This window comes from Maylandia zebra, linkage group LG4 (assembly GCF_041146795.1).
Source record: "Maylandia zebra isolate NMK-2024a linkage group LG4, Mzebra_GT3a, whole genome shotgun sequence".
Classification (NCBI taxonomy): domain Eukaryota; kingdom Metazoa; phylum Chordata; class Actinopteri; order Cichliformes; family Cichlidae; genus Maylandia; species Maylandia zebra.
This window is the reverse complement of record NC_135170.1, coordinates 31,951,136-31,966,503: the sequence shown is the minus strand read 5'-3', so window position 1 is coordinate 31,966,503 and position 15,368 is coordinate 31,951,136. Positions and strand designations below refer to the sequence as shown.

The following is a 15,368-nucleotide window of genomic DNA, read 5'->3' as shown; positions in this document are numbered from 1 at the left end:
TATGAGAGTGTCTGTCTAAATCTGCCTGCCCAAGCACCTGCCAGCAAGTCTGTCCTCAAATCTTATGTTTGTTAGTATATAATTCAGTTAGTGCTACATATTCCACAAGCACTAGCAATTAGTAAGCGAAGCACAGCAGCATTTTTGATGTGGATCACAAGAGAGCACATGAATATTTCTGAGGGAACCTTAGCAAAGCCTTACTAAGCAACACACCCATAAAATAACCCATCAGAGGGAAAGAAAAATGTAGGTTACCAGCACTACTTCAGCACTACCAGCACTGTTAGAAATAGTATAAGACAAACAAATATCTTTTTTTCTACAGATAAAATGCACAGAGCTTAGAGCCACAGACAGGACATTTTTGGCTACAGACAAACAGGTCAGCACAGCACAGACCTCTACTGGCCCAGAGGACAGACGGACAGGTGGACAGAGGGGCAGACGGAAAAAACAGACAGCCTCACCGATGGATTTTTGCCGCAGCATACCGTGCGGTGGGCCATGACCTGAGGTGTATTGTCCACGGTCGTAGCCTAGGCCCAACCCCGATGACATCACCCCCATCCCGGACTGATCCCCGTAGTTTGGCTGAAATGATAAAAATCAAAAGCCTGAGAGTCATGAGACGCACATGTATATAACACTGCATGGGAACAACAATAGATGAGACTAAAACAAGTCTGCAAATAGTTTCTTGTTTTGTTCTTCTTCACCGGTACAGCACTTGTTCACTTAGCAATATTTGTATGATTTTAAAGGTACTTTGTGTAATCATCCTCAGCAGAATTTGTCTTAACTTTCGCCACCAGGTGGCAGCATTCTACTGCTCATTGTTGCAAATAAAATTTAAGATGTGCTGCTATTCTTTTCACAATTTCTCTTTAGCTACAGCCATTTTTTCAAGGTTCTTTTCCTTTTGCCAGGACTTGCCATATATTGTTATGTTAATTTTATTATAAATTGTAAAACTTGTTGTGAGCAGTTTCATGTAGGAACTATTTTCTTTGAACATTTATTGCCATCTGCTTTGTTTATAATAGTTGTGCACCAATGGTTGGTTAGTAGATTTTCATCGTAGGACCATGTTTAGATTATAGCAGTAACATTTATAGACAAAAGTAAATACTACTTCTGGCTACTTTCGGCTTAGTCATAGTATGACCAAGATTGTCAAAGAAGACTTCATTTTTTATTCAATATGATGCATAATGAGTGACTAAGACCATAAAGTCATCAGCAATTGGTTTATATGTGGTTTCTAGTCTATCCTAAAGACTTGTATATTATAGGAAGTCTTTTGTCAATTACAGCTATCGCCATCTTGTGGTCGTTAGATAGAATGCAGGTTTAGACACTTCTGTATTGTTTTAATTTTTCCAATGTGGAAGAATGTCTATACTTGTGACAAAGACCTTCTTTCCCCATAGGCCTATATGTCCATTCTAACAGGCATTGGCCACTCAATTATTTGTTTTGTTTGTTTGTTTTTTAGCTTAGTTAGTTTTTTTTGTTTTTTTTTCAGCCCTAAAGCTTCTTTTATAAGCATAGTTTAACTGGTAATGTATTGATAGCATTTTTTTACGAGATTAAGCATTGTTTTAAGTGACCTGATAATACTGAGAAAGGCCAACTGACCACACTTTACCGCGCTATTATCTAAAACTACTTCTATCATATTTTTCTTTGAAATTTTATCCCACATATTTTTATCTCATTTTATGGTAGCCATGTTGGCACATACACACAAACACACACACACACACACATCTCTGAACACTCGTAAATTTACTGCAGCACAATACACACCTCATTGCCATAGAAACTTCTTCCCCTGTCCCTTTTTGGCCCCTGTCCCCGTGTCCCCGGCGCCTCATTGGTGCTGATTGTCTGCTGAGCTGCTGCAAGAATTTCATCGAGTTTATCTGAGAGAAGAAAAAAGGGGGAAAGAGACAGACAGAGAGAAGCAGAAAGAAAGAGAGCAAGAGAGACAAAGGAACATACGACAATGAAACAGAAAAATGGACAGCAACAAAATGAAGGGAACAATGTGCAGGAAGGGCCACACTTGACAAAGGTGGATGAGAAAGAGAGGAAGAGGTTCAGGAAACATCCGCTGAAAGACACGAGGTTTCTTACTCAAAGCCATCTGATAGACTGTCCTCTTCTTCTCGGTAACTTGTGAGGATTCGAATTCTATAGGAAGAAACGCAGGACAAGCTCGGTAAGACACTGCGTGGTGAGTGCCAAGTCATTTTGGACAGACATAAATACAATGCCTTAAACGGGAGTGCACCAGAGCATACCTGATTTTTTTTTCCAAGGGGTAGCAGCTGGAAGGAGGACAAAAGGAGACTTAAGTTTTGGCAGGATTGAAAGTGCAATAGCGTTGTTAATGTGAATACTAATCATATTCCCCAGAGCCCGACAAACTGAGTCACCTCTCCAAGCTTTTTCGATCTTCGATGTAAAACAACGTGCATCACACCCACGCTTTAGGACGGCTAAAGCATGCACACTAGTGTTACAGTAAATATGCTGTACACACATACAATATGCTCTGACCAACACACACACTATTGGAAGCAGACTGAAGCCAACTCCCACCTCTCTCCACTGTGAAATGGTTAAGATCCCGTCAGCAGGGGAGTGAGGACAAAGGAGACAAAGAAAAGCAGAGTTAGTGGTTAACCGAGTGAACAGGCAGGAGGAAAGTCGAGGAATTAAAGGTGACCCTTAGCATTCGCTGGTTTGAGTGAGTTTGTGTATGTGTATGCGTGTGTGTGTGTGTGGGGGGGGGGGGGTGCTCATCTGCGCTACTCATACTCGAGCAGTTATATTTCATAATGTGTGGTTTATTGAGCTTGATTAAACAGCAATTAAATCTAATGCACAATGGTTAAACCAGCTATGAAGGGTTTCTGTGCTTGTGTTTGTTTCATCTCTCACAAAATCTACACTGCACACATCTTTTCAAAATAAGCCATATTTTTATTGAAACAAGTGTCCAAACATATTTAAACAAAGCTTGAATGTAATTACTGTCAAGAAAACAACAATTTGTTGAATAAAGTGCACCGCAGGATCACTCTGGTTTTAATGCCCTTGTTATCTTGCAGCATGACTTCTAGCTGAACCGGGACACTGCACCAATGACAGGGGTGAGATAGTTTAATAAGCATCACAGCTAAATGAATTCTAATGCATTAGAGTAAGCATATGGCAGCGGCTGACATGGCTTCATCACACATTGTGCTCCTCTCACCTTGATTTAGTAGAGGAGGCACAAGCAACCAGATTCAAGTGCAAATGAAGAAACCAGATCTCAACTTTGGTTATTAAAGGACGAATGCACTTTATATTGAGTCAGACTTTAGATAAAGAGAGATTAGATTTACATGCTAAGCATCGCCATGGAGTATAGTGAACAGCACCCATGGGAGACTACTGTAACCCCAAAGATGGCGGTTGTCCCACCTCTGCCCTTAGAATAAGCCAATAAAATAGTCGAACTGGGACTCAACTATGATATTCATTTTGTTATACTGACACATGCAGACAGCAGAGGTTCACGGCAGATTTAGTTGCCTCGCATAAGGTAAAGCTCCTTGTTATCAAAGCAAAGATGTCGTAAATGCACTTTTTGACATTGTTCTTGGCTTACTATATCTATAACTTGAGTGCTCTGCTGTTGGTGAAGTCATAATATCGTGCAACTTTTCTACAGAAGTATAATATTCTGGGGCAAAGTTTTCAAGCCTGAATCTAAACTTCTTTTTTTCATCAAATTTCATGCAGTTTTTATGTCCCAGTGGCCAATGGTGTTATAGTTATGGATACATTCTCACTTAATTAGTACAGGAGTTTCAGAATAGTTGCCCAGAGACATTTAAAAAACCACTCCAAAGTGGAAAGACTTTCTTCTGCCCTGGCTGGGCACGAAGTTTTCAGGCCAAAAACCCGGTATGATCATATGATAACAGTATATAAGGCTTGACAGATTTTTCTTGTTTTAAATTAACACATAAATAGATAATATCGATGCAGATACCTTGTTAGGAATTGTGAAAAAGATATACAATAGAGTGGTTACAAATTATGCAGCATATGCTTGTATGTTTCTTAAGCTTAGTTTGGCTCCTCCCTCATTCATAAGGGGTCGCCACATTTGGTAGCTCAGCATATTTTTATACAGAATCCACTTCCTGATGCAACCCCAAATGGATTTGGAGTTGCATCAGGAAGGGAATCCTTCACTTGCTAGGTGAACAGTACTAAAAGCAACAATATTAATATGACTATTATTGTGTGTGCATTAACACTTTTGTTGCTTGGAGTGAAACTGTAAGGATCAGATCATACATACAGTGTTACTGGTAAGATTGAGGAGTCTATAGTGAGCATTGGGACAGTAGGAAAGTGGGTTAAGGGGTTTAGGAAACCTGCACTTGTGTGTCAGACTGGGTGCTCATGCTTTGGGTGGTCAGGTGAGATCACACCACAAAAACAGGGCAGGTGAGGGGAGGAGATGGGGGCGGAATTAAGCAAAAGCCTAATCTCTACACTCAGGTTCATCAAGTCTGATCCTGATTTGGACAAGACTAGAATAATAAGAAGAACAAGCTACTTGAAAATGATTAAACTGGACGCCCCAGAGGGGGCATCTCCTGCCAGGATGAAACCAGGGATCTTTTGCATGTTAGGTAAAACCACTAAAACAAGCCCAGATATTTTTTTGACACTGGCCCCTGGAGAGTGTATATGCAGCGACATCATGTAGAAGAGTGTGTATAGCTCTGGATAGCACATATGGGTCAACAATGCAAGGAGCTCAAGAGTTTATAAAAACAGATCTGAGACTACCTAACAAAGCCTAGCTGATCATTCTACTTATTCTCATGTCATCAGCTCTCATATATTATTAGCCGTTAACTGGGCATGCTCAGAACCAGAGCGTTTTAAGTGCTTGGAAGATATAACCCAATCAGCAGTAAAATACTGGCCAGCGTTCTGATCAGCAACTCTCCTCCCACTATTTTGCCTCAAATAGAGATGGCATAGCCACACATAATGCAGTCACCATAGCAACAGACCTGGAACAAAGTTTTTTTTTTCTTTCTTTCAATTTTTTTTTTTCAAAAATTACTCATCTCAATAATTTTATCCTTGGTGTGATTTTCTTCCAAATCAATAACAGAGATTTTCAACAAAAAAATAAATTAATTAAAAAATGGAGTGGCTATTTTGCAACTTTCTCACAGATGTATTAAGACCAGACACCTCGCTCTGATGCATGTAGCACCCGCAAACTCTGTTCAGGTGATACCTTTGCAGTTTCAGTGTTACCTTGGCGACAAATGCTTGCTGAGTGTCAGCATGAGTGCGAGCAGAGGGGCTGGTAGGCTACTCTGTGGGTGCTGGGGTTAAGTGGGTGGGGCCAGGGAGCAGTAAGGGGTGCAAGGGGTAAGAGGCAAGAGAAGCGGGCAGTGAGAGAGGGATCACAGGGTAGATGGCGACACTCGTTTTGGGTGGGGTTACCTGTAGTGGGGGTGCTGGAAGTGACAGTGTGGAACCTCTGAAAGAACAGTGAAATGCATTGAGACTGTCATCCATGGCGGCAGCCAATCTTCTTTCCTGCTAGTTTCTATCACTGAATAAGTGCGCTCTCTCCTCACTACTGTCTTGCCATCTAAATTTAGCCCTTGCTCAACTCTCCTTCACACTTACAGCATCTTTAACAACCCCCAACTCTGGTTTTACACTGTCCTATCATTCAACACCACCTCAATCTGTTTCTACCCAGTACAGCACCCCGCTTCTTTGTCTACATCTTCCTAGCTCCCCTTACTTGTTTCAATTCATCTCTTTAAAAAAAAACAGTGGTTTAAACTAGTTTCTTACCCATCTCCTCCAATTCTGACGTCATTGATTTGGACCGCAGGGCAATAGCTGGAGTGCTCAGCCTTTTACTCTGCTGGGGGACTGGAGGAGAGTGAAGAGAAAAGGAAGCAGTGGTCAGTCAAGCTGTTCACGAACAAGGTTCAATTAGGACCAGAATTCATCAACAGCAGCCAACACCAACGTGTTCTCATCCCGTATACTGCCGTCCCGTCAGATGCCGCTGGCATCACTGAGATATCCACAAGATGTCCTTTGGCACTGGTTATGATGGTTGAGTGCCAATTTAGGGAGCCAGCATATGATTCAAGCCTGCACAGGAAAATTATACAAACACTTTTAGAGAGTGTTTTTAAAGGTGAGACCACAGTTTTTGTCCATTCAGATGATGGCAGTTTGTGCTGCATCACAGTTTTTCAACCATCTGTGGGGTGTCTGGTAGGGCTGGTTATTTAGTCAGATTTTAACCACAATTAGGACTTTGACTTCCTACAGTAAAAAAAACCCAAAATAATCTAAAGATGAACTAAAACTCATTTGTAGTTGAACCGTGTTTCCCATCTGGGAGCTTTCACTTGTTGGTTGGTTTAGGCACAGAAAACTTCTCGGTTAGCTCTGTTAGACTGTGCCTTTGCTTTAAATATACTTCTTCAAACATTAACCCTGCAAATTGACAAATGATGCCTACACAGTGATTAAACATGGCTCTGCGAGAGCTGGAAGTGAGAGAGTTGTCTATGCATTATGATAGACCTGTGTGCCACAGCAAAGGACATCTTGCGCAGTCGTCTGTAAGTGTCAAATAGTGACATTTTGTCAATGTCAAATTTGACACCCTAGGAATGAGAACAGGATGGCACTCCAGGAAGAAGAAAGCAGACTCTTACTTTTCTTCCTTGAACCCTCCTCCATGTCAGGGTTGCGGGTTACCATTACAACCTTGACCATGAGGCTGTTACCACCCTGCCGGATCATGTTGACGACCTGCCGGTGACCAACTTTCACCACATTCTGACCGTTGACCTGGGGCACAACACAGGTGTAGATATTTATTTCTTTTAAGAAAATTCATTTTTATAACTTTCCCCTTCATTTACAGCATGTCAATGAACCAGATGGTTGACAACGTTAAGCACTTGTAGTTTAGAGTTTCTACACATCACTATTTATAAAAATTGTTCTTTGTTAGCTTTGGCTCACAAGGAATTGTTTCAAACTTTTTGTTTTTTGCTACTCTTGATTCTGTGTGATGTCAATGAAAGTTGGCTTAAAGGAAGAGGAAAACTGATGATCTGCACCAAAGCTTAGTAAAAGACAAATAATGACCTTTTTATTTAACTATAGAGCTACTTTAGCAAACTACAGAATAAAAATACAAACCAGGAAATGGGCAGAAGTAGTCTACTGTAATGTCTTTTTATTCACACTCACACTTGTCTAGATTGCTTCTCCTCATCTGCTGATTTTCATGGTGATTCAGTTGCAGATATAGCATTTTAATCAAGTTTTCTGACTTTGGAAATCAGATTCACTGGTAAATAATGACTATAATAAATAATAAATAATGATAATCACTACCTCTATTAGGAAATCCCCCATCCTGAGACCGGCTCTCCAGGCCACACCTCCCTCATCCACTGACTCCAAGTACTGCAGGGCAGGGAAGGCCGGGGTGGGGGTAAACTCTTCGATAGGAGTCTGAGCTGAAGATGGTGTGACAATATGAGATTGCATTAGCACTGCGTGTAAGATACTGTATTTTCAGTAAGGTTTTGTGAGCGTGCTCATGTCTTACCTTTTGCACCTCTTAGGACAAAGCCAAAACCCTCGCTATCTTTTTTCTGCAAAAGCACTGTCTTCTCCTTGATTATATAGTCACTACCAGAGAGGAGACAGAGGAGACACAGAGTATGATGGTTAGACACGTGCTGTACATCGTTGCTCATTCACGATGATGGTTGGAAAAGCACATCACATCAACCTTTTTTCAACTATACCACTCCAGTCCAGTCTTCACGATTCCAACTTCCCCCCTGCGGTTACATCACCTGAGACTCCTATCAGCTGTGTATGGGTGTGAAACAGGTGCTCTGTATGAGGTTATACTTCAGCTTAGATTTTTTTGATATTATTAATATCTGCTCAAGAATTTGTTTTCAAATGAAATTATATCATAGCATCCTATTTATGTTTTTAAAGTCTAACATCCAGAAAAGTCCACCTCCAAGACTTCAGAGTTTGTCATTCATTATATTTCCAAGGTAGCTATAAAAGGGGCTTAAAATTATAGCAGATCTAATATAAAGCCTAATGTGACTGGCATTTTATATACTCTGAAATATGTTGCTCCTGAAAACATTAGAGAGGGATCAAAGGTAAAGGTTTATTCCTGGAATATTGTAGTTCCAGCCTAAAACTAGTTAATCTTAGCCAAACTTTAACCACCTTTAAATTGCAATCTATGCCAGTACAAGTACAGTGATGACTTAGAATCGTGTCTTTTTGCGCTTCACTTTCGTGTATGCTTTTTGACAGCGAGCATGGAGCCAGTTTTTACCAGAACCTCAGTCAGAGATGCTATATACAGTTCTATGGCGCTGCTTGTTGCCTCAGCAACAGCTAGAACTGGACGCAGGGAAATTTGGGTAGGTCCACACCAGAGCCAAGCTATGTAATGGTAAACTATTAGTCACTGACAGCAGAGAACAGGCACTGCATGCTCACAGGTGCGGCTCATATAGTATAGTATATTTTCTGTTCTGTGCTGTGGCACAGATGGAGTGTAAGCAGCCTGAGGTGTGATAGAAGTGCATTTACTGAAGTTCAAGTATAACAGCATTTCCTTTAAACTTACTCTTTACAGTTATGGTTACAGAAACTCTCTCAACACCATGTATGTCCAAAGACAACACACAGAAAACAAAGTTATGCTTAAGCTAACTAATAGCTCTAAGGCCAGCTTACACTGGATAGGCTAACATACAAAAACACACAAAACAAAGAGCAATTCAGAATCACCAATGTGCCCAACACAAGAGAAAGGCCACCCAGAAAGATCCCAGCAGGTTCGAACCCAGAGCCTCCTGGTATGAGGTAACTACACAAGTACATAAAAGGACTTTTATTCACAGTCATTGCATTTCAGTGTTTGTCTTTATATTTACTTTGTGATGACAAAGATACGATGATTTATCAGCCAGCAGTGCTGAACACACAATACTCCAAAATTTTAATATATAATCACCGAGGACATTTTTCTCGACGAGTACTTTTTTTCCTTCTGATACTTCCTGGTAGGGCTGCCACGATTAGTCGACTAGTCACGATTATGTCGACTATTAAAATCGTCGACGACTAATTTAATAGTCGACGCATCGTTTGAAGCTTTGTAAGATCACAAAGGACGCAGGAATGAGTACCGGTAGTAGGATTTAAGAGTGTAATAACGGACTGAAACAGAAGATGGCAGCACTGCATGTACAAGGATGCCAGCTGCCGTTAAACCCCGAAGAAGAAGAAGCTGTGTCCCAGAATTCATAGCGCAGTTGTCAACAATGGCGGCAGCTAGTTAGTTTTAACTTTACTCTTATTATTCTTTCTGGGTCACAAAATAAACGTTTAACATATTTTCAGGCGAGAATGTAGCTGTGTAAACCTCAAATATCTGCTCAGTTTATCAAGACACCACATATTTTCAAAAGCGCTCCGACGTTTTCGGAGACGTCTGTTACCCACTAGCTCGTTAGCTAGGCGGGGGCAAGGCTAACTAGAGCCGTGAGAACACCGGACTCCCGGCAAATCGTTTTCAAACCCACCGCCGTCTTTCGCTAGTCAGGTTAAACATATATATAAGTCACTTAGATAACTTAAAAATGTTATTGTTTGGCTTTCTTTAGTATTTTATTTGTTCCTGAGTAAATCGGTTTGGCTGAGATTAAAGTTATAGTTTTTGCACAGCTAAAACTGTCAAGCAGACAGCTGATTGTCAGAAGTGTGAGACGCTGGAGAATATACTCCGGTGTCTTGTTATATTTTAGAAAGCAAGGAGTTTATTAAACTTCACCAAAATAATCTGCAAATTTCATTAAAAATTAATAAACTACCATCTTGTCTTTATTTTTAGTTAGCACAAACACTTCAAGCTGTAAGCTAATGATAGTTATATAAGAGCAGATGCTGCTGGTGCAATAAGCTGTACGCTGTACGTCCAATGGATGATGATCTGATTAGTCGACTAATCGCAAAAATAATCGGTGACTAGTCGACTATCAAAATAATCGTTTGTGGCAGCCCTACTTCCTGGTTATTAAAACCTTGGCTGTTTTCTTTATAATGGTTTATGTAGACAATATAATCACTTCTTACATCACTGAACACAGTGGTTCACAACATGAAGGGCAAGCAAATTTAGATACTACATATTTGTGCATTATATTTTCATAACCAGATGCTTTTGTTGTCCTGTTAGCACAGAGGTCAGACATATGAGACAATCTAAGGTCCACCACAACCTCAGAGGTATGCAAAGCTTGTTGTTATGAATGAAAAGGCCATACAAGCAACCGCTCAGTCACCAAGTGAGTCAGAGAGGTATATTATACATAAAACACGTTTCAGCTGTAACATACTGTAACCACTTGCTGATAATCCCACCGTGCACCAAAATAGTCCCAACCCACTCCATCTGTTCATCCCGCTCTCTTTTTCTCTTTACTGGCTTTTTCCTTATTTTACATTTTTCCATCCTGACGGCCTTTCCATAAAGCTCTCAATATTGGCTTCTTGCCCTTGTTCTCCAAACTTCTAATCATACAGTAACTTTTTTTTCTAATCACATTTCCCCCTCTTGATCTTTTTCTCTCAGTCCATTGAGTGCATGGTACTCTACAAGCTGTGAGAGCCTCTCTATCTGTGCCAAGGCTGTGTCTCTGTTATTCTCATCCGTTTCTGTCCATTTCTGCTACCCAGCACAGATCTCAAATGAAGGACCAAGTTAATGACTTTGCACGCAATACGGCAATAGGCATAATTACCAAAAAAATAAGGTAGGAATGAGCAGTAGCAAAAATCGCATTCATCCATAGAATTGCACAGCGTAGCACATTTTCTATAAAATATGACCTGTCAGAACTGTTAAATGCACACAGACATCAGACTGACGCTGGGTTAACCTGCTCTGTCTCGACATACAACATAAGCAACAAGTCATTGACTTATGTGCAGGTAACTTATTTCTTTACTGAAAAGGTTTATAGTCAAAAGGTGGTTTTTATTTCATCTGCAGTCCTTTATATTAAGTGGCATGGCTGTAATCTTCAAAAGCAGCAGCTGCAGTGAGACCAGAGAACAGAAGAGAGGAGGCACTGATGACAACAGATGTGATTACAGCAATGATAAGGAGAAGCAGTGGAGAGGGTTGCAAAGTGGCTTGCAGACGTTAAAGCAGCTTAAATATGGCATCTTTACAAATGGCCAAAAAATAAATGACTGATCACAAAGTTTTCATAGATTTGTTCAAGTTTTAGAAGAGAGGTAACACTACAGAAAAAGATCCTTCAAGAAGTGTTACATCTATGATATACCCCATGAATAAGCTCTGAAAGTTGAGGCTTTTATTTCTGAAAACAAATGATGCATTATGAGTGCCCAAACCCAGAGCTATTAATCAATCAGTATTTGGGAATATAAAAAAATAAAAATAAAATAAATAAAAATAAAAAATGCAGAGAAATGTGGAATATTGTATCAAAAGTTTAAGAACCAAACAGTTTAAATTATTTACATTTTTAATTAAAAGTTAGTCAGTGGAAGATGAGTGCGATCAAAAGTCACTTACTTAGTTTATCGACATGTGACTTCTTTGGACATCAATAAAAAAACCTGCCCATTTAAAAGCTACTGCAAATGCAGCCTAATTTTACTCATCTTTGGAATCTTTCACCATGCTGGTCAACAAACTGCTCAAGCAAGTTTTATTATTCAGATAATTACCAATCAGTTGTACACAAGGAATTTGGTTCAGTGTCCCAATGACAGAAGCCAGCCATGAACACTTGTTGTTAGCAGTCTGGTCATGTTAGAGAATTACAGAAAAATCTTAACATTATTTCCAAGTTATGTGTGCTTGTCAAACCTGTGAGCGGATTTAATTAAACGTATCCCTGATTAAATCTCCACTTTTCTTTTTTTTTTTAGTTTTTGGAGATTGTTTTCTTCTCAAGTTGATACCTGAACACAACACAGGTTTCAGACTGTGAGCTTCTGCCGTCTCATTTAATGAGGAGGAAGAGGTTCAGGCGCTCAGATACACCTCTGTGCACTGCATCGCTCAGAGGATCCAGCCACTGACCCAGGACACAGTGTTGTCATCAGAAAGCGATTGAGCTGGACAATGCAGCACAGTGTAGAGTGTGTCTCATGCTGCATAGGTAGGAAGCCAAGGCATTAAACAGGTTTGGCCAAGCAGGCTTCCATAGAGGTGTCAGAGAGAAGCTGGAACTTGTAATGCATGCTGCATCCTTAAAACTCCCTCACCATGCGCTGTTTCCTTTCTGTCGGCAGTCCCCCCTTTTTTATCTCTCTCACACACGGACACATGTACGTACATTCTGGTAAACATACAGAAACACGCCACACAGCAAACAGGACACAAGAACATATACAATCAACCAGCCAATATGGGGGGACGGGGGGTAATTTGCTTGCCATTTACCTTTTTTTTTTTTTGTCTTAGATGGACAGCAGCAAACATGCCATCCATCTATCCAGAGCGCGCACACACATACAAACACACAGACATTGGCATGCATGCACGCAAACAAACACGCTATCAATCTGCACGTCAGTAAAAGCAGCAAGCGTCACTTCTCCCGGTGCAGCATTGCAAGAGAACAGTTGAGAGAACAGAGAGCGATTCAAAGCAGAGAGAAAGAAGATGACACACACATGTTCATACAGCGAAACACAGAACGACTGCACTGCTCATACACCGGGCTGTGCAGCAGCAGCACTCGTCCGTCTTCACACACATGCATCACACACACTCACACTCAGGCACGCTGAATCACAAACATCTGTCTGCAGGCATGCTTTGTAACATCTGTCAGTCTATCTAATCGATCCTGCCCTGCCATCCATGATGTCCACATGCATGCATCCCTCCCTCTGCCCCTCCATCTCCTCCCCCCCCGGCAACTGGAGGAAGAGGGGGGGAAAGAGAGGCAGGAAGCAGAGGGTAGGGGGGGTATAAAAAGCCATGGCAGGTACCTGTAAATGAACCAGACGCTCCTATTCACAGGGCCGAGCGATGGCCAGGAAGAAGAGAGGGAGAGGGAGAGGGAGAGATCCTCCTCGCCGCATGCCCCCATCGCCATTTCCTCCCCTCCCTCTCCTCCTCCTCCTTCTCCTGCTCCTTCTCCTTCTCGTCTTCCAGCGAGACAGTAGAGAGCGCGAGCCGCGAGAGAGGAGGAGAAGGAGAGGAGGAGGAAGAGGAGGAGAGAGAAATGGAAGAAGGGAAAGGGAGAGGGAGAGGGCCGAGCACTCCCAGCCCCTTCATACTTAAGACAGAGAGAGAGGAGGAATGGGAGAGAGAGTGAGGGATGGAGATGGTTCGCTGTGACTGCGACACAGAGCGAGAGAGAGAGAGAGAGGGAGAGAAAAGAGAAGGAGGGGGAGAGGAAGGAGAATAAGGTGGCTTAAAAAGAGAAAGGGAGAGAGAGAGAGAAAGAGAGAACTGAGGGCATTTAGGAAGAGAGCGAGAAAAAGAGGTGATTGGGTTTCTCCGCGGGGGGGGCTTCATGCACACACAAACACACACATACAGTCCAGGCATGGCAGCATTCATGCAGTTAACTCACACACAGCCCCCAAAAACACGTACACACTCTTCCCCTTCACACACTTCCCCTCACTCCTCCACTTCCTATAGTTTATATGTATAGTATTCACTCTGCCTATTTATCACTGTCATGATTTCCCATTCATAAAAATGGATGTGACTCTGATAAGTCTGCTATCGAGGGAATGACAGAGGCCTCTCACATTACTGAAAAAGGTATTACCATTGTTAGACACAATATGAAAAGATAAGGCAAATTAAATTATCTAACATTACACAATTTTTTTAAAATGTAAAGAATCCACTTGGCTTGTGTGTGTAATAAAAATAAATCTGAGTTTGTACAGTTTGTCCTGGAGCCTCTTCTGCTGTCCTCCTGCTGTTATTGACCCCGCATGCCTATAAATCACACTTAACTAACCTCACCCACCCCCTGTTTTTTTTCTTCTTCTATTCTTTGCTGCCTCTAACATGCACACACACACATACCTCACATAAACCATGCACACACTCAAACATGCGTCCCCCCCCCCCCCCCCCCCCTCTCCTCACATTTGCTGTAAACGAAACATGAATGAGAGGGTCTTGCAAACGGGGGTGGGTGGGCATCGATGCAGACAGGAAGCGGAGAGAGGACAGAGAAACAGCTGGTGGATGAGTGGCGGAAGAAGGAAGAGGAAGAGGAGGAGGAGGAGGGGGAGAGAAAGAGAGAGGAGAGGTACAGATTCTCCCAAATAGGCACTCACATCATCTCTTAGTCAGAGGCTCCGTCCACGTATGTCGTAGTTGTTATGCCGTCTTACCCTCCCTCCCTCCCTCCTTCCTTCTCTCCCTTCTCTCTCTCTCTCTCTCTATATATATATCTACATTTGCTCAATCCCTTTCTCTCTCATCCTCTTGCCTCCCTCCTGCATCCAAGGACGATCACAGCTCTTATCCTCTCTTTTCTCGCATGCCTGCCCATTTGTTACTCTCCGTGCATGTCAGGCCATACCACTGTGAATTTGTGTGTATAATATGTGTGTCCATGCATGTGTGATGAGGGAGAGAGAGAGAGAGGAAGAGAGGGGGAGAGGTGGGGCAGGAAGCAAATGTTGACAGAAGGTCCACATGATCATGTGTTTTTGTTTTTCAGCCTGTCAGTCTGTCCTCTGTTATCCTGTGTGTGTGTGTATGTGTGTGTGCAGTTTATCTACAGCAAAGCATGTTCTTAACAAGACATGACAAACCACCACAAGAGCGTTTAACGGGATGTTCTCTGTGCGCCGCTCGTCCTTATTTGACCCGCTGTTGGCCCAAAAGACGAGTCTCATGTACAGATTGTGTGCAGTTGCTCAGCGCATCTGTGATAATGACACTGAGAGCTAATGATCTGCCAGTTTAGCTTTCATCTCTTTCACTGAGAGCCCAAGTGTAGGGGCTTTTAAAGATTTTAAAGCCAGTTTAAAGTTAAGCATGTAGCAAAGGCAGCCTAAATACAGTAGCAGAGTTAATAAAAATGCTTTAAAACAATACACAAGTTGCTATATGCACTTGGGCTCATGTGCAGATTCAGATATATGCAGTGTCTTCTCATGTTAAGGAAATCCTTTTGAAAGAATGGGATGGCTGAGTGAGCTCAACTCACTCT

The 15,368-nt window shown here is 41.8% G+C and overlaps 1 protein-coding gene across 1 annotated transcript in view; it reads right to left on the bottom strand.

The window, feature by feature from the left end:
- shank1 (SH3 and multiple ankyrin repeat domains 1) overlaps positions 1 to 15,368 on the bottom strand; it is a 104,779-nt gene that overhangs the window by 12,398 nt on the left and 77,013 nt on the right. The window contains exons 16-23 of the mRNA XM_076883408.1: positions 7,697 to 7,779; positions 7,480 to 7,604; positions 6,789 to 6,924; positions 5,905 to 5,985; positions 2,310 to 2,336; positions 2,143 to 2,199; positions 1,813 to 1,928; positions 471 to 594 (exon numbers count right to left, since the gene is read on the bottom strand). Coding sequence (XP_076739523.1) covers positions 471 to 594; positions 1,813 to 1,928; positions 2,143 to 2,199; positions 2,310 to 2,336; positions 5,905 to 5,985; positions 6,789 to 6,924; positions 7,480 to 7,604; positions 7,697 to 7,779 — 749 coding nt within the window. The remainder of the gene's footprint in view (positions 1 to 470; positions 595 to 1,812; positions 1,929 to 2,142; positions 2,200 to 2,309; positions 2,337 to 5,904; positions 5,986 to 6,788; positions 6,925 to 7,479; positions 7,605 to 7,696; positions 7,780 to 15,368) is intronic.